General features: G+C 42.0%; 2 protein-coding genes across 2 annotated transcripts; one reads left to right on the top strand and one right to left on the bottom strand.

Moving 5' to 3' along the window:
* Positions 1-35: 35 nt before the first annotated feature.
* On the bottom strand, positions 36-11,622 carry birc7 (baculoviral IAP repeat containing 7). The gene is made up of 8 exons (XM_086067292.1): positions 11,470-11,622; positions 8,822-9,450; positions 5,559-5,658; positions 5,377-5,458; positions 5,186-5,231; positions 3,203-3,412; positions 451-516; positions 36-349 (listed from the first exon to the last, which is right to left on the bottom strand). The coding sequence occupies exons 2-8, from the start codon at positions 9,351-9,353 to the stop codon at positions 141-143; spliced, it is 1,245 nt and encodes a 414-aa protein (XP_085923418.1). The 5' UTR covers positions 9,354-9,450; positions 11,470-11,622; the 3' UTR covers positions 36-140.
* LOC147179780 (YTH domain-containing family protein 1-like) lies at positions 11,551-19,268 on the top strand. The gene is made up of 6 exons (XM_086067291.1): positions 11,551-11,983; positions 13,381-13,405; positions 14,203-14,282; positions 14,367-15,977; positions 17,922-17,966; positions 18,075-19,268. Exons 1-6 carry the CDS (start codon positions 11,957-11,959, stop codon positions 18,099-18,101), a joined length of 1,815 nt encoding a protein of 604 aa, XP_085923417.1. The 5' UTR covers positions 11,551-11,956; the 3' UTR covers positions 18,102-19,268.
* The last annotated feature ends 777 nt before the right edge of the window (positions 19,269-20,045 follow it).

The following is a 20,045-nucleotide window of genomic DNA, read 5'->3' as shown; positions in this document are numbered from 1 at the left end:
CTAAAGTAGCAACGAACAAATCATCAAAATCAATATGTAGCGTAATTCTGAGCAGCTTCAAATGTTTATTGTAGATTTCAGTTCACTGCTGACATAAAGCAGCAAACGGCAAGCGAGCGGGAAAAAGCGCCGCGGTCATCTCAGGACATGAAGGCCCGGACGCTGCCTCTGATGACGGCTCTGCAGATGGGGCAGTGGCGCAGGCTGGCGGCGCAGTCGCCGCACACCACCAGATGACCGCACGGGATAAAGACGATGGACACCAGCTTGTCCATGCACACCTTGCATGTTCGCTCCTCCTGCAACTGCCTCAGGAGCTCTTCGGGACTGGGTTCCCGCGCTGTTGAAACTGGACAGAGTGTAAGAACGTCACTTCCCCCCCCAAAATAATTTAAAAAAAGTTTTTTTTAAAGATGGTTGAAGTTGCGTTGCATGGAAGACGTTTGTGACCTTTGTCTCGAAGTGGTGATAGCGTCCTCACGTCCCCAGCGTCAGATCTTCGCCTCCCGTCTGGCTCTGTTATCATGAAGTCAGAAACATGCTTGTTAGGGTTCGTTGAATAAAAAAATGGTCCATCGGTGTGAAAATGAGTGTGATTGTCTAATACAGCACCACATTTAAAATGGAGTTCCAGACCCTCAAACCCCCTAAACTCATTCACTGCCATCGACGGCTATAGACGTGAAAAATTCATTTGAGCTATTTCTTAGTTTCACATTTTTTTTCCAATTTTGTCAAGAGTATGAACACATTTTTTTTAATTGTACATTTAGAACAGATATAAAATTCGTGATTAATCTTAAATTAACTAGTTGTCATGAGATTAATTACAATTAAAAATTTGAATCGCCTGATGCCCCTAATTAAAAAATTTGATGACTTCACTAGTTAACTCACAATTAATCACAAATTTTATATCTGTTCTAAATGTAAAAAAATAAAAATAATTTTTTTCATACTCTTGTTAACAAAAGTGGGAAAAAATTAACTAATAGAAATAGTTTAAATGAATTTTTTGACGTTTATAGGCGTCAATAGCAGTGAATGAGTTAATAAGCAAATATAGCTCTGAATGATAATATACTTTATAAAAACAGATTCATAGAATGTAACGACTCAACGAGGGAAGCGGTTTGGCCGCTGGGAGGCAGTTTAAGCTCACCCGCGGCCAGTATGACGATAAAAAAAATGAGCAGTCATCTACTACAAAAGTAAATTTAGAACAGGTTCCCGTCCTGTAATTGAGATCAATATCAGCCACATGCTACATTTCTCAAATATGAGAGCTTAAAACCCAACAATAATGCCCTTTGTGCAAGAGATTAGAATCCAAATGTGTTGCAGCACTGGCTGTAATATATCAACTTCCCCACTAGAGGTCACTCTAAATTGTGCTTTCATCCACTTCCAATCAAACTCATTCTATCTAGCCCGTTCATATTAACGGTCAACAGGCTGGAGTTTAATTTTTTCACACTGGAATTCTGATTGCTGACCTATCGATCACAGGACTGACCCATCCAGAGACATAACCTTTCACACCGACAAACAACCGAGGGACTGTGGGAGTTATCACGGGGAGAACAGAACATGTTGCTAACAAAACAATGCTAACCTCTCGTTAGCTCCGGGATAACAAAAAGGCGTTATGATGTCATGTGACCAGCAGTTGACCAATCACGGTGTGATTGATCACGCTGTGATTGGTCAACTGCTGGTCACATGATATACGGACGCCATCTCGTTACCCTGCCGAAACCGAGTTGGCCAAACTCTCTATACGGTTCTGGGTCACTCAAGCCACCGACAGGCATCTTTAGTCAGCATGAATCCCAAAGTGTAATTTAAGTTGTTTGTCTCTCAAACATTTACTTAGGTATAATATTTATTTTACTTCTATGTCCAATACATTTGAATTGAAATGGCTTACAGTAATAATAAACATGCTATTTAGGAATAAAACATGTATATAATGGTGGTACTAGACGAATGAAGTTTGTTTTTGTTTTTTTAATGTTAGCAACCCACCACTTCATCTATTTGAAAATGTGTTTTTGACATAAATAATTACAATTTGATTCTTGAATAATTGTTTTTTTGATTTTATTCCCATAAAATAATCTCAATGTGACATCATGTTGAGGTTTTTCTTATATTATGACTTTATCGTCTTGAGATTTAGACGTTTTGACTCCCCGTAAAAGTTTTTTTCTCATCTTAAAATGTTTCCATATTTCTTGTATTATTGCATCTTTAGTCTCAGATAATTTCCCCCCCCTCATAATCTTTTATATTGTAAATGTTGCCGTTTCTTTTCAATTTTGACTTAATTATTTTTATTGTATCTTCTTGTTTGTAATAATATAACTTTAGGTTCGTACTCCTAATTTCTCTTTCTATTTTGATAAATATTTAGGCTTTCTACTAGGGGTGGGAATCTTTGAATGTCTCACGATTCGATTCCGATTTTTGTGTGTGCGATTCGATGCAGAATTCGATTTTCGATTAAGAACGATTTCGGATTCAAAGGGATTTGATTGACAATGATTTTTGCTTCAATTTATAGATGTTCAAGGAATCGTAATGATCGATTCCAGTCTGACTCGCTACTGCTAATTAGCGCGCTACTCGCGGCACTTTTATCACTCAAAAGAACAGCTCCAAAAGAATGGCTCCACACTGCAAAAAAAATAAAACTTTTATTGGAATAACTTGATGGTGACTTTTCCCTTCTACTCTCTAATGTAGCAACAACTTAACAGTGTATTAAACCGTGTGGAACCACACTACCCCTCAGTGGCCAAATCAGGTACAACATAAACAGCGCTCCCAATAAAGGCACACACAAACAAAGGGAAAACAGTATGAAATAATTTAAATAAAATCGATTTTGGGACATTTAAAATCGATTCTGAATCGTACTAAATGAGAATCGTGATTCTTATGAGAATCGATTTTTTGGGCACACCCCTACTTTCTACGCTGCTGTATTTTAATTTTGGTCCTTTAATATGTACATGGAGACTCAAGCCAATTTCGGGGGGGGAGTGGTATATACGTGTGTAAAACATTTCAGAACCACTATAGTAAATACTGTAAATATTGTTTTTTGGAGCAATGAAAATAAATGGGATAATTTCCCTAATGTGTATGGCCCCAGTTATCGGTACCGTAATCCCTATTTTGGCCTCCCAAACGTTACCTCTGCTCTGCGGCCTTCTCAGCCTGTCCTCCTCTTCGGCTTGCAGCACATCACTGACCAAGCTGGACACGTGCGAGTAGTGTTGGCCTGTCAAAAGGAACTTGGTCTGGACCAGACTTTCCACCAGGCTGGCTTCAAATCCCATCTGGAGCACCGTCTGCACCACTGGCGAGAGCATGACCGACGACGCTGCCAAGCCGCTGACCACGTCTGGGAGGTGACGCAAACCAGGCAGGTTTCAAGCAACATTGCGGAAACTTTGAGCTTTGATTATTGTGACATTGATACAATTGTCAACTTTTTGGCTCTGAACGCCGCCACCATGGGTTAGAATTTAAACCAGAAACGTTTGAGGGTATTTACATCCAAATCAGGTGGTCGGTGAACTACTTTTTATAGGGGAAATTAATTCTTTGTTTGTTTGTTTTTTACAATAATGTGTTGTATGTGTCCATCCAAAAACGGCTGGATTTTGCTGCTTAACTCATATTCAACAAACGCAACCTTAATCAGAATGCCGTGTTTATCTGAACATATTTTTGGCAGAAGGATTTTTTTTTTACCTAACTTCCCCTTTAAGGGGAGCAATATAAAAAGAGCTGCAGGAATTGGTGAACATTCGACACATTCTCATGAATTCGTCCTCTCATGAGGGTGAAAAGACAAAATGGCGGCCCCCATATGTGAGTATGGATTCATTCAAATGATGACGACAACTAAATTGACTGACAATTTGGTCAATGACTAAAATGACAACAAAAACAACACAGTGACAACAATTCACAAAATCCAATCAGAAGAAGGAATTAAATGTGGGTGGGAGAAAAGAACCACTCAGACAGTTAACTCATTCACTGCCATTGACGGCTATAGACGTCAAAAATTCATTTGAACTATTTCTATTAGTTTCACATTTTTTTCCCACTTTTGTTAACAAAATGAAAACCTAGATTTTTTTATTGTACATTTAAACAGATATAAAATTTGTGATTAATCGTGAGTTAACTATTGAAGTCATGCGATTAATTACAATTAAAAAATGTAATTGCCTGATCCACTAATTTTTAATAATCTTCTTTTTTTTAAATTAGGGGCATCAGGCGATTAAAATTTGTAATTGTAATTATTCAAATGACTTCACTAGTTGACTCACGATTAATCACACATTTTATATCTGTTCTAAATGTACAATAAAAAAAAATCTAGGTTTTCATACTCTTGTTAACAAAAGTGAAAGAAATGTGATACTAATATAAATAGTTTTAATGATTTTTTTACGTCTATAGCCGTCAATGGCAGTGAATGAGTTAATTGTTGAGCTGTAAAATGAATCTCAGGTAATTATGCGATTCTTTTTTTGTTTGTTTTAAGACAGCATATTATTGTCAGTTCAAAATGTTTCATTGAACCTTAGTTTAATAAAGACAACATTGTGTTAAATTTGTCTTGTGTGTTAAGCTACAGTTACAATATAGGTGTGTTATAATTTTCTGTAAAAGTTGAAATTTATGATGAAGGAAAACATCGAAAAACTAAAATTGGATTAAAACTAAAATACAATCAGCAGACTAAATTATGACTAAAACTTTATTTAATTTTAGTCAAAAGACTATAACTAAAACTAAATAAAAATGTATTGTCAAAATTAACACTGCTTTAATCATTTTTATATATTTTGAGTGATCAAATTTGTGATAACTTCTCGTATTGCAAACAAGTCAAGTCAATTCAATTAACAAAGTATTTTTTACAGTGCTTGCTTCAGTTTCTTTTTTTTTGCCATTGTACGAGCCAAACAAAGTGGCACCAGGCTGTGATCCAAATAATTAAATCAGCAAATCATTTGATTCGATATTTTCTCTCTACTGGTTACAACTTGCCGTGCAGCCCCAGTTTCTTCCTTTCGCGGACGCAAAAACCAGTTGAAGATTGACATGTAAAAAAGCAAAAACAGCAAATATCGCTCTCGAATGCATTTCCTACCATTTCTGGAGCCAATTTCTCTGCCCGTGGACGTCTGTGAGCCACCCTGGGGATTTAAATAGGTTTAAGATTGAATAAATGACCACTAATCACCATTCAGTCCCGGTGCCAAGTTATTAATAATGATGATAATGAGCACATCATTCCAAATGGGTAGAGATTTAAAAATAAAAGAAAGAAAAAAACCTCACCACAGTGTCACCCAGATGGAAATGGGCATCCTGGATGTTGCTTATATATTCCTGTCCTCTTGATTGGATTAAAAATTCACAACTGTAAAAGAACACAACAATCCTCTTTTACTTGCTGTGAATGCACAAAATGCATTTTCGCATTATGTCGATGAAGTCATCGTAGCGGCCTGTGTCGTTACCGTGGAAACCACTTAGCGTGTTCCTGCCAGGGGTCGTCTCCTGGCTCCCAATTCCTCAGCCCCCCGTCACAGTAGAAGCACTTGACGTTGTCGCCGTGACCTGACAGCAGAGACACCGGTCAGCAGATTTGAGCGACTAAACACAGTTTGACCAGTACGAAGTTTAGGCAAAAATGATACATGGGCTCCCTCTAGTGGCACACAACAGAATGCCAAGAACTTCCTAGGCGTGTTGCGGAAGTGATCGTTCTTTATTATTTAGGTGTATTTTAAAGCTTCATCCAAAATATATGCACGTGAAATGCAGGCAGACTTGGGGAGTAACGGAATACATGTACCGCTGTTATGTAATCAGATTACTGTATTCCCTTACAGTTACAGGAAAAAACATGTAATTAGATTACAGGTACATTTATTAAAAATGGGGATTACTTCGAGGATTACAATTTCTACGATGAGAGAGAGAGCGACAGAGCGAGAGTGCGCATGCACGACCGCGCGATTGGGACCGTTGCTACATGTCGGGGAAGTGGGAACGAACGAACAAACTGACGAGTCGCGTACTCCACACGCGGGCAGTTTGAAAAAGCTTCACGGATGGGAGGAGGAAATGGCGACCGGTATTCACTGGAACTTACTCGGAGCGAAAGTTTGAGCTGAGAGTCCAGCGGCATGCTACGCGCTGTAGCTTCTTGCTAGCTAGCCCGCTAGCCTACCACCATAATGTGAGTTACACCTTCCAAACAAATCTTCCTCCCACCAATTCACTATTTAAACATCATACACAACATACACACGGCTAAACATGTGACTGGGATAAAAGTTAATTTTGCAGTTGATGTCACACATCGTCATCCTCATTGGATGACTATCTATCTATCTAGCTAGCTAGCTATCTAGCTAGCTAGCTATGCTTTCAGTGACAGTTCGAAAACAGCATATGGACATCAATCAATCAATAGCCTACATGCTTTTTAATTACACAAGTATTTTTGCTATTTGTAGGCTGCCCGGGTCCCGGGTCCCGGGTCCCTATCACCTCCGCAAAGAATATATATTTATTTGTATTTTGTCTTCATGAGCATACTCAATATTGGAGTAATCCAAAAGTAATCAAGTTACATTACATTAATATTATGGTACTTGGATTACATTACGAGCTAATTTTTTTAGCAGCTAACTTGTAACTGTAAAGGAATACATTTTAAAAGTAACCCTCCCAACCCTGGATGCAGGTTATTATTTTTTTTCCACCTGGGTTCACCGTTATCGTGTTCTACACTGTAGTATCTGTGACACTAAATGTGTGTGGGCTTTTAAAAGGTGGGCCTGGCCTGTTGAGTGATGCGGAAGTGAATGAATGAGGACGTGCAGTTGGCTGGCTGTTAACTGCCTTTCACATTTTAGCCCCTGTAGAGAGTAATAAAGGCGCCCTCAGCAGCCACATGTGGTCATCCTATGACGTCACTTCCGGTCCTGCAATTTTTTTTTTTACTGGATCCGTGGCACACTTTTTGGGTCATGACCCACCGGGTTGGTAATCAATGCTAAAAAAAAAACCTCATATATCTGTAAACGGCCAAATAGGTGAAGATTTAAAGGTTAAACTTTGACTTGGTGTGCATTTTGGCATGCCGTTTGATGTACTGTATAGATAAATGATGCTTATATAAATGTATATTTTCTTAGTATGGATAACGAACCCAGTGCTTCTCAATTATTTTTTGTTATGAACCCAGGAAGAAGAAAATATGTCACACACCACCATCTCTCAGCCACGACTATAAATAGTATCATTTGTCTATAAAAATTTTTGAAAGTACGCTTCTGCAGAGGCACTAATGGACTATATGCCACGGAGGAGGCGGGACTTCCGGGTTTTCACCCATCAACTTGCGCGTTCCCGTCGACGGGTGCGAGACTGCGAGTGTCTGTCTCAGTGTCCGAAGCATTTCAGATAGCCGTGACGCGTAGCGCGCGGTTTGGGGGCGCAGGAGTGGGGGTGCGAGTGTTGGACCGCGGCGGCGCTGATGTGTAAAACCCGGAAGTCGGAAGTCCGTGGCATCTATCCCCATACTCTTCTCTTCTTCTTTGACAATGAGAGCACCGCTGCCACCTACTGTAGTGGGTGCGTAATTACACTTTATTCTAGTTTGAGAGAAAACATGTTCCCAGCCAGTTAGCCCCCCCCCCTCCCCCACCAGGGGGGCCAGCACCCTATTTGAGAAGGACTTGATTAACCCATCCATCCATCATCTACCGCTTATCGTGGGGGCAGCAACTTTAGCAGGGAAGCCCAGACTTCCCTCTCCCCAGCCTCTTCAGCCAGCTCCTCCGACGGGATCCCAAGGCGTTCCCAGGCCAGCCGAGAGACATAGTCTCTCCAGCGTGTCCTGGGTCGTCCCCGGGGCCTCCCGCCGGTGGGACATGCCCGGAACACCTCCCCAGGGAGGTGTCCAGGAGGCATCAGAACCAGATGCCCGAGTCACCTCAACTGGTTCCTCTCAACGCGGAGGAGTAGCGGCTTGACGCTGAGTCCCTCCCGGATGACCGAGCTTCGCACCCTATCTCTAAGGGAGAGCCCGGATACCCTGCGGAGGAAACTCATTTCGGCCGCTTGTATCCGGGATCTTGTTCTTTCGGTCACGACCCACAGCTCGTGACCATAGGTGAGGGTAGGAACGTAGATCGACCGGTAAATCGAGAGCTTTGCCTTTCGGCTCAGCTCCTTCACCACCACAACGGACCGAAACAGAGTCCGCTTGATTAACCCGACTAAACAATTACAGCTTTTAGAGTTGTTTCGGAAAGGAACAATTTCGTGCCATCTTATCATTAAGCCAGTTATTTTTGTCAACAAGTTATAAAATTGCAATATTTGGCATATTTTTATGCAGCTACAGCTGAAGGAAGTTAAGCTTTGTGAAGCGTTAGCGTCCTTCATTTGAGGACGCAACAGTTGGTGACCCCTGATATGTTTGCGAGTCCAAATCAGGTTTGGTCTTGGTGGAGGTCTGAGTGCAGCGTCGCAGCGTCGCAGCGTCGCAGCGTCGCAGCGTCGCAGCGTCGCAGCGTCGCTGCTGCTTTAGCCGCCCCAGCTCAGTCCAGGATGTTCTCTTCACAACATCATGACTCAGCAGGACAATTATCAACTCTCACAATGAGAGGTCACTCGAGCACTGACTCAGTCAAAGCTAAATATCGGACCCATGATGCGGATATGCAAATGTTGCTTGGGGTAGAATATAGTAGGAAAAGAGCACCTGTGTAGAAAAATCCAGCTCTGATGAGAACATCCGGCTGGACTGAGGCCTCCGTGGGCCAATTGTGGAAAGTGGCGAGCCGGGAATCCTCCGCCTCCATCTCGGGGTAGACCGCCTGTCCCGCCGCGCCCTGGTCGTCCATCGTCAACCTCTGGAGTTGGCTCAGCAGCTGCCCGTCCACGGAGTCGGGCGATCCGCTCAGCAGCGGAATGTTTCCCACGGCGCGGCCCAGGATGAAGCTGCAGGTAGGGAAGTGGCGCTTGTGCTCGGCGGCCGGGCTGTCCCCTTGCACCCAACATCTTAGAACGCCGCCGCAGCAGAAGCACTGGACTTTATCTCCTGGACCTAAAAAGAAGAATCCCGCCTTGGCCAGATCCCCGCACGTGACGGGAGCGTCCGGCGGCCAGCTGCGAAAGGTTCGAAGCCTCTCGCCTTCTCGGCGCATCTGAGGCTCCTCCAGGATGTAGAGCATGGTGCTTCTGTCATCGGTCATGGTGGGGATTCCTGTCCGTGTTTGTGCTGTGCCCCGCATCCCTTCTGCCGTCCATAGTGGAGCGCACGCTCAAAGCAAGTGAAAGACAGCAGTTGACATACGACGTTGTGTGGGGGCCTGCATGGTGGCCTTCGTTCTGGAAGGGGGGGGGGGGGGGGGTGGGGCGCACACAATGCTGGAATGATTTCTCATTGGTGGCTCACTGAGTGACTGACCAAACAGGCCATGTTGCTCCACCTCTAACGATCATGCCAAACAGTTTAGAAAATATACTTTTCTAAAGTGGTGGTTCTCAAAGTTTTGGACCACCCCAAAAAAATACTTTGCTGAGAAATGACCACAATGACTAACATTAAAACACAAAAGAGCCAAATGTTTAGTGAGAACAAGGCATCAGTTGTAATCCTTAACAAAAAAAAAAGACACATTTTCCAAAAAAGAAGTCCACAAAAAAACTTCAAATTACAAATATACAGGAATACAGTATATTAAAACATTATGGAAATATTTTTAGGGGGGGGGGGGGTTGTATTATTACAAGAAATAAATATGTACCTAAGTAATACTTCTACTAAAATGTTTTACACATAAAAAGTAAATTTGCTATTGCTTTTGTCATTTTTAAGACATAACCGCCTTTTGTATTCCATGCTTTGTATGCACTTTTGCAATGTCTATTATAGACCTATTGTGTCCATAATAAAGTAATAAAGTTGCATTTAAAATGCATATAAATAAAAGTTGTTGTGTTTTTTTTAAACTGCTCTTAAAGATGAAATAAAACGTTATGGTTATGATGAAAAGGCGGCACTACGTTCCACAAGGAAAAAATTACATCTGAAATGTTAATTTACATATTAATGTTCAAATGTACTGTATAAATACTGCTTTACATGTCACTAACAATAAAGATATAAAACTGATGAAGTATAAAACAAGTCTTCACAAGGCTCACAAGACAACATTAAATAGTGAAATAATTAAATATGGAAATAAAAATAGGTATTAAATAATTACATATTTCATGACGCGTTTATTTATTTATCAAATTTAATTTGGATTTTGCCTGAACATTAAACTGGAACGTACAGTAGAACGTGAAATATCACTGCTGCCGCCTGTTGGTGACTTTGAGTGACTGCTGTAAAACTCTTCCGTTCTTCATTTTAATTTAGCTATTTATTTACCCTATCAAATTGGTTAATTAAAATGGATTTATTAATTTAATTTTATTAACCAATCTCCTTAAGTAATTGTCAAATTTATTTATTGTAAGTATTATAGGTATTGTGAATTGTGATGTAATTGTATGTACACATTTTTTTATTAAACTATCCTGGTTGATTAATTATATTATTGTAATTATTACTAACTGAAAATGAAAATGAATTATTTTATTATTATTATTATTATTATTACAACAACAATTTTGCATTATACTATTTTCCCTACATGAGCAATCCCAACACCATTTTCCCTGCCCTTTTGACATCCGTTAGTATTATCAATTCCTCTTTCTCTGATTATTTGTGTTTAAATTAATTAATTAATTAATGCATTTATTTATTTATTTATTTATTTTTCCTCACTGGTGGAAAATGATCTCTTATAGGTAAAAACAAAAACAAAAAAAACATACATACATAATATACATAACATAATTATTATTATTATAATTATTATGCTGTTTATGAATTATTTTTGTTGTATAATCATGCCAAGGATGTATTTTGCAATTTGGGGATGGGGTGGAATGACCCTAACCATTCCGCGATCATCAACTTGATGTGGAAATTTTCGCCCCCAGCTTGATTTTTGCATAAACAATCTTATTTTACTAGGTAAACAATATATGCACAAATGTCGTTTCTTTAGAACAAAACCGTATATTGCTCATTGGAAAAAGGAATTGAAATCTTACAATAATTCGCTGTTACTTATTAATGCCAGGAATGCAGCAAGACTGGCGTCATTTATTGAAAGACAGTACTTGTGATTTTTTTTTTTCATTGCCCTTTCTGTCCTTTATTTGAAATGGTAATGCCCTGTATTGTTATTTGTTTGATTGTACTCGTTATGTGAATTTGCAAAATTATTGTAATGGTATTGCCCCTTTTTTTTTTTGTATTTGAAAAAAAATAAAATAAAAAAATACCTTTCGCCCCCCAGCGCGGACGAGGGGAAGTGCAACCGTGTCGGCGGCCCGAGTGTGTGGAGCAGCCATTGGGGAAGTCTCGTACTGTACTGGGCTTTAACGTAACACAAGGGGGCTCTCTCTCGCTCGCTCGCTCCCTGAAATCAAATCGTCAAAGTAAAAAGCGACGAGGAAAGACATCGCTGCGCCAGGATATCCCCGCTGTGACTCATTGCCATAACTTGAAAACTCCCCGAAGGACTTCTTTTTTCTTTTCTTTTCTTTTTTTTTTTTGCGAGGAGGAAACGTGCAAGTTGAGGGAAGACGCACAGCGGAAAGGGAGCAGCACAGCTGAGCTACTAGCACTGCTCGCTAGCCACACTGCTAACAGGCAGCACAAGTGGCAACTCCAGCCTGGCAGCTGCCAATTCGCTTCGCACATCCCGGAGCTTGAAATCCAGTCAGCGGGCCGGGCTCTGAGAGAATCCAGGGACTTGCTTCATGAATTATGTCTGCCACAAGCATTGACCCTCAGGTAGGACACGCCAAATCGCCTCGCCTGTGGAGAGCTGGCGAGCTAGCCGCCTGCTAACTTTAGCGAGCGACCTACGGGGCTGTCTGCTCCTTGGAGGCGCTCGACATCGCCAGCAACTTGGAAGCGTTCACGCAACTCGAGTCCAAGAGAAATCGTGTCGCTCGACACGTTCGGGCGAATCATACCTGCGCGGTACCGTGCTAAAGAGAGAGAGAGGTGGGGTGGGGGGGAAGAAATGTCCCTTTACACCACAAACGCCGAGACCAGCGGCTTCCCCAAATGCTAAAGCTAACCAGTAAAACACTGCTGAATCGCAGCGTTTCTGTCATGATGTTGCACAGTGACACTCAAAAACTTTTAACACCCCAAAGACAGATTTGGCTCTCGGAGTACGACTAACATTGAAATGCAGAAGCTGAGTAGGCCTGAATATTGGATAAAAAACGACATAGCAGTTGTATTCCTGAAGTTAGTTTTTTTTTTCCGACCGTAAAAAAGACGTCATTTTGCGAGAGTAAAGTCTCAATTTTACAAGCAAAACTTCGATTTGTTCATGAAATCATAGTCATACGGTGACGAAATCAAATTACAGGTATATGACAGAGTTGTGATACTACGGCACTGCAATAAAATCTAAATATTACCAGAAAAAATCCAAGGCGAAAGATGGAATATGCTGTATATTAAAAAAAAATAAAACTGCAATAAAGTCGTCATAGTGTGGAAAAACATTACAATAAAGTCGAAATACAGTCAGAAAATAATAATAATAATTTGACAGGAATCAAGTCAAAAATTTTAAACAAAAAATCAAGAATTTGACAGGAATTAATTCATTTGTACAGAAACAAAAGTAAGCTAGTAATTTCCAAGACAATAAACTCATAATATTACATTAAAAAACGAGACAGCAGTTGTTGTAGAATTACATGAAAAATCAAAATTTTACAAGAATTACAATTATACATAGTCATAATCTTACAATACAAGAAACAAATGATAGACTAAAAGAAAAAAAGAGTACCTTTATCTTGTCTCAGTTTACTCATGAATTGACTTGGTTGGAAATCTGAGCCCGTTTGTTTATCAGGACGCAAAGTTGTATGAACGTCAACAGGTGGATACACACTGCAGGGCAATTGCATTTTGCATTTGCTCTCTACCATAAGAATATTTAATTGTTCTGCCTGTCACTATACATCGCTGGCAAAGGACGTTTTTATTGCATCATTTCCTGCAGCACTGGCGATCTGTTACTGCACACTCATGAGCAACGACCCCTTGGTTGGGAATCGCTCTTTAATTAAAAGGGTACGATCTCACAATATCTTAACATATATTTTCTGCTTTTTCCCCACCCGCCCCATCCCCTTCCTCTTTTTCACACGCGAATCCAGCGATCAAAGGGACAAGCTTCTAAAGGTGAGCTACGACTGCATTGTCTTCATTTTAGAACCGGAAACAGTCTTCAACGTAAATGAGTACAGCCCAACAGATTTTATTTATTTATTTATCTTAAAGTTGATTTTCGTTTTAAAATAAATACTGGACTGGGTTGGTCTGTCAATAGGAAAAATCCATGTATAATTGACTTGAATTTGGGGGCGGTGACAAGGGAGATAAAAATCAAACCTAACAAAATCTTCATAAAAATAACAAGGATAAATATTCATTATGTTTTCTATAATAAGTAGGGGGGGGGGGTGATTTCCGGACAAATAAATAATCATAACTTTTTCTTTTTGTTCAAAATTTGATGGCAACAAGAAATTTGGAAATGTCTGGCAAAAACATCTTTTCACACTTTTGCAACCTTGAGCGACCCCTGACGAAAACTTGCATTCGTCAAGTCTTCACTGCTCTTCATTTAATTTGGTTGACATTTTTGTGGACGTCGAAGCCTGTGCTACTACAAAACATTTGGAAAATAGAACCAATAATATTCCTACTTATGAAAGGTTTTTCTTTTTTTCTTTTTCTTTTTGTGCATTTTGGTCCGGTAAATCCACCCTCTTTGTCTCATACCAGCGTCTTGTAGCTGTCGCTAAGCTAGTTGGAAGGTTTGTCTCTCCAGGGCAAAATCCCTTCATTTGTTGCTATGACGACGTGCGCGGCAGACTGCCGAGATGGGCTTTATCGACTGATTGCTTAACTGATTAATTTTTTGTTTGTCCAAAGTTTGTATCCTTAAAAAAAATTTTGATTAATTTTTTTGGTAGTGCAAAACGGTTCACTGCATCAGAAGGAGACAGTCCATGACAATGACTTTGAGCCATACCTCACAGGTCAATCAACTCAGGTAAATCCTATTTCGTAAGATGAAAACCAAAATGACATGATGTTATGTGCTAATGTTGCTTCTCTGCTCACGTCGCGCATCAAGAACAACAGCTACCAGTCCATCACCGATCCTTACCTGTCCAGTTACTACGCTCCCTCCATCGGCTTTCCGTACCCGCTCAGCGAGGCTCCCTGGTCCACAGGCGGGGACCCTCCAATTCCTTACCTCACCCCTTACGGACCCTTGAGCAATGGCGACCATCATTTCATGCCGGACACGGTGTTCGGCCAGCCGGGCGGCCTGGGAAGCAGCATTTACCCTCACAGGTTTAATTTTTTCCCCGAAAACCCCGCCTTCTCCGCCTGGGGGACGAGCGGCTCCCAGGGCCAGCAGACTCAAAGCTCAGCCTACGGCGGCAGCTACAGCTACCCGCCCAGTTCTCTCGGGGGCACGCTCGTGCCCGACGGGCAGACGGGCTTTCACAGTGACACCCTCAACAAAGCCCCCGGTATGAACAGCCTGGAGCAGGGCATGGTGGGTTTGAAGATCGGGGGGGACGTCACCGGCCAGGCGTCGGCGATCAAGGCCGTGGGCTCGGTGATCGGCGGAGCCGGCCTGGCAGCGGCGGGGAACGGAGCCACGCCCATCGGAATGCCCCCACCCAAACCCGCCTCCTGGGCAGCCATCGCCAGCAAGCCCGCCAAACCGCAGCAGCTAAAAGCGAAGTTGAAGCCGGGGTTGGCCAACCTCGGGGGGGCTCTGCCCCCACCGCCCATCAAACACAACCTGAACATTGGCACCTGGGAAAAGGGACCCGTGACCAAAGTGGCCCCGGCGGCGCAGCAGCCTTTCGGTCTGCCTCACGCCATCCCCCATCAGGCCCCCATGCAGCCTCCGCAGTCTCTGGTGCAGCCTCAGATGCAGCCCATGGCCTTACAGCACCAACCGCCCCACCACCAGCACCACCCGCCACCCCATCAGCCCTACCAAAACCACACCCAGCCCCCGCAGCCCCAAACTCGTTGGGTGGCCCCACGTAACCGCAACCAAGTCTACGGGCCCGGCCACGACGGTAGCGGCATGATGGGTATGCTAGGTAGCGCAAACTGCGGCCCCCAAACTTGTGCCAACCAGGGACCTGGTGGCGAGTCCCACCCGGTGCTGGAGAAGCTCCGTGCCTCCCACAGTTACAACCCCAAGGACTTTGAGTGGAACCTGAAGAACGGCCGCGTTTTCATCATTAAGAGCTACTCCGAAGACGATATCCATCGCTCCATCAAGTACTCCATCTGGTGCAGCACGGAGCACGGCAACAAGCGACTGGACTCGGCCTTCCGCGCCATGAACGGCAAAGGCCCCGTGTTCCTGCTCTTCAGCGTCAACGGCAGCGGGCATTTTTGCGGCGTGGCCGAGATGCGCTCGCCCGTGGACTACGGCACCAGCGCCGGCGTTTGGGCGCAGGACAAGTGGAAGGGCAAGTTTGACGTCGGCTGGTTGTTTGTTAAGGACGTGCCCAATAGCCAGCTGCGTCACATCCGCCTGGAGAACAACGACAACAAGCCGGTGACCAACTCGCGAGACACGCAGGAGGTTCCCCTGGAGAAGGCCAAGCAGGTGCTCAAGATCATCACCACCTACAAACACACCACCTCCATCTTTGATGACTTTTCTCACTACGAGAAGAGACAGGAAGAAGAGGAGGAGGTGCGCAAGGTGGGTGCACTTGCCTCACAAACCAACATTTTTGGGATGTACGTTTGCGTATGAAGTAATGGCAGGGTGTTTAAAAGCATGAGTAAAGCTCACAATTCATCCAACCGTTTTAAGCTTAAAACTCAAATATTTCTTGACAGTAATATGTTATATGTGACCTCACTAGTCTATACATAACATTCTGATTAATAGTACATTTGTGGAATATGAGTAATGAAGCCAAATCCAGTCATTTTTATCTCAGGCGGCGGCCATTTTGTTACTTGCTGTCGACTGAAGATGACATCACAGTTGCTCGGGGCTCAAGTAACGACCAGTCACTGCTCACCTGTTTTCTGAAGCTGAACTGTGATTGGTTGTTACCTGAGCAACTGTGATTTTCATTCGACAGCAAGTAGCAAAATGGCCGCCTCCTGATACAGATAAAAACTGCTAGATTTTGCTGCTTAACCCATATTCGACTAACACAATATTAACCAGAATACTGTCTTTAAACTAGTGAGGCTGCATAGAACATATTATTGATTTATTGCAAAATTTTTATTGGCTTGACTGATGATTTATTTGCGAGCTCAGATTTTTTAGAGATGTGTGTACATGTGCTAACTTAACACTTAAAAAAAAAAGACAGTAATAGCCAATTATATTAAATGGGTAGCGCCGCACATTACAGGAGGCTGACATGTTTCGCCGCCATTATTCTGCTACAGCTATCTGAAAAAGAACGACTTGGCGAATGTAGTAATTGGTGGTTGTCTTGCCAAGTGTGGTTTCTCTCCGGCACTGTAGTATGGAGGACCAAAACTGCCACAAAATAAAAACTGATATAGCAAATATAATTAAAAATGTTTATAAAAAACAATATCAATGTAAATAAAAAATAAAATTTGAGATTTCAGGATGACGCTGTGTTCACATTGTTGGCAACAGTTTGTGACAACAATATAAACTACAGTTGGGAAGACGAGTCAAGAATGCCGCCACGCCACCATACACTGCCGGGAACAACTTCAAAAATAAAAGCATTCCGAGGTGTTTATTGACCATACTGCATTTTATTTGATAAGGAAAGGTTTATTTTAAAGTTGGCCTTCTCACTGTCATTCATAGCGTGACCGTTGTCCCGAAGTTGCACGCCAAATTTTAAAAATCTGATTTTTTTGTTTGTTTGTTTTTTTAATCGAGGTACCCGTATTACTCGTTTCGCCCACATGATCATCTTAAAATATTTTCATGGAGTTGAGAATGTCATCTCAAAGAGATGCACTGTAGGATTCTGAGCCACATACAATATGGCTACCACCTCAACATGCTGGCCGCCAAGAAGATGTGGTAGCCATATTGGATGTGGCACGTTCCGGTCCAGTGCAAGAGCCACTCGGGGCCAGACAGGAAATGATGTTGGTTTTAACAGTAACGCCTTTTAAATGATGTTATTGGCTGAGGGCGGTGGACTCGAGTTGCGTATTGTACACCCCCCACCCCCAACCAACAAAAAATACTGTGTATTATAATGAAGAAAAACAGCACTCCATAATATTGTACTTAATAAAACAATATAGTAAAAATGGGTGTTTTGCTGTTCTTTCTGGTGTGCCTTGGCCACCAGGGGGCAGTATAAGACATACGGTTATACCAGTGCTTCTCAATTTTATTTTATTTTTAATTGTTTTGTTACGCCCTCCCAAGAAGAAGAAAACACTAAACCTCAACTCCGGTACGACTATAAATTGTATCATTTGCCTATAGTGGATGTGCAATTACACTTTATTCTAGTACTGAAAAAAAAAATCAGGGTGGCACTGTAACATGTAGCAAAAGTGATTCATCTGATTGTTCATGTTGCGCTGCGACTGCTGAGCACAAGCGCATCATCAAACTAACATTTTGGTTCCCGTTTCTGCTCACATCTTTTTTTTTCTTGTTTTTTTTAATTCCTCGTAGACGTTTGAACCTGCTCAGATTCAGAGCCGCTCTCGCATGGATCAGGTCAGACAACCTTTTTCTCTCAATTGTTAGTGTCGATTTGCATTTGATTTGTATTGAAACTGATGTCACTTTGTGTTTTTGTTCTTTGTCATTTTTCCCCCCCAACAGGAGCGCCAAAACAGGAATAAACAATAGAGGATGTTTATTTTCGGCTTGATCAAGTTACACTAGGACACGATTGATTTAAGAGACAGAAGAATATGAAATGCAAACAAGCCCTTCGTGTTGTCCTCTCCAATTCTGGGAATTTTTTGACATCAATGAATTTGTCCTTCCCTTTCCCCGTGTTCCTTCTACCCCACATGCAACACTTCTTGTGCAGGGATTGAGTTGATTTCATGCGTGTTATGAATGACCTTGACCTCCACCCACTTCAAATTTAATGTAGTTTAAAAAAAAAAATGAACATTTTCTGAACATCTCGCCCGAGTTGTCTCCTCGCCCACTATCTCCTCAGCTGCATCAGGGTTTGACTGTGTCCCCCAGAATAAATCTGCCACTTTATCTCCGTACAATCAGGAATGGCCATGTCCTACCACTATTTGTCCACGTGGGGGCAGCATTGCCAAGTTGTAGAGGTCCAGCTGTTAACAGGGTTGGAGCATCCTGAAGGCAACTTGGAACTGTGCATATTAATAACAATAAAAAGAAAAAAACTTCAGTGATTTATTTTTCATTCAGATTTACAAAATCTCTATTTTTTTGGGCATACTACTGACAACTTCCATTTCTGTTCTCTGGAGCTTTAGTGTATTTTTTTTTTTTCCTGCCCACTAATTGAACTGCTAACAGTGACACTGCTGGAGAAATCAGGGATCGTGTGACATCACACAAGACTCGAGACATTTCACAGGAGGATTCTGGGAAAGAACTTTAAAAAAAAAAGAAAAAAAAGTCCTCCAAAAGCCAGGACCATCGATCGCCCTTTTAACAAACAACAACAAAACATCAAATTGTACTCTCCACATCTTTTGTCCCTCTTTGTTGCTTTTTCTTTGGATGCTGCATCCGCCACTTTCTGTTTTTACAATCAAAAAGATGTCATGATGTCGTTGCTTTTGTTTTTTTGACCCACCAAATTGGGGAAGGGCTTGCTCTATTTGTCACCATTCTGTCTTAATCCTCATGTTTGTTTGTTTTTGCCCGTCCCTCCTCCGTACTTGAGTTTGCCAAGTCTCATGTTGATTGTCATGCTAAGCTTTAACGTAGGAGCCTATATATTCATGGAGAAAGTCGAAAAATGTATAACCTAATAACTGTAAGTGATTTACGATCGAGTAAGAAAAGAAAAACAAATGAAAAGTGGTTTATGTGTTTTTTGTTGGTTTGTTTGCGGCTGAACGTGAAATCATTTTGTTTGCTACACGAACACACAATACATTTTCGATCTATTAGTCCACGTTATCGTCCATCTCGGGTTGCTGTCGTTTTGTATTATACCAGCATCTGCTGTAGACTGAAAATTATTTCAAAGCGCCCTCGGGCTCGCATTGCAGGTGTCACAGCTCACCTTTTTTCTGGGTTTGGTCACTTGATGTTGGTAATGCGAGCCCAGGGCACTTTGAAGTCATTTTCAGTTGACCGCAGATGGCGGTAGAGAATAAAAGGAACCCTGAGACTGATGAAAACGGATATATAAAACCTCCTTTCCACCGCCGGTATCTACTTTACTCTACTTGTCATTTAGCCCCATCTCCACTAACAAATCCACCCGGATCTATTCTACTCGCTTTTTCTGGTATCTACTCTTTTGCAGTTCCAAAACGTGACGTAATTATTTTGAAGGCCAATGATTGGTTCGAGACATGTCATCAATGTGCAGCTGCGCAAACCCCGGAAAAACAGCTGCCATTAATGACGAAGAGATGACAACAATAGTTTCCAAACAGATTGTTTGGGCTTTTGAGGAGGTGCAAACCTTTTTTTAAACATTATTGAATGCAGTCTTCTGGTTGCTGCAAAATTAATTCGATGTCTTGTGGCTGAAATAAACAGCCACAAACCAACCACCAGGTACAAAAGACACATACGCGCTCTCCAGTGATTTTGACTGTGTGCAGTGCTCGCTAGCTGCGGTCG

Source organism: Leptonotus elevatus, chromosome 2 (genome assembly GCF_054856555.1).
Source record: "Leptonotus elevatus isolate MCC_2025b chromosome 2, RoL_Lele_1.0, whole genome shotgun sequence".
Taxonomy (NCBI): Eukaryota; Metazoa; Chordata; class Actinopteri; order Syngnathiformes; family Syngnathidae; genus Leptonotus; species Leptonotus elevatus.
The sequence above is the reverse complement of the archived record's forward strand: the minus strand, read 5'-3'. Positions and strand labels throughout refer to the sequence as shown.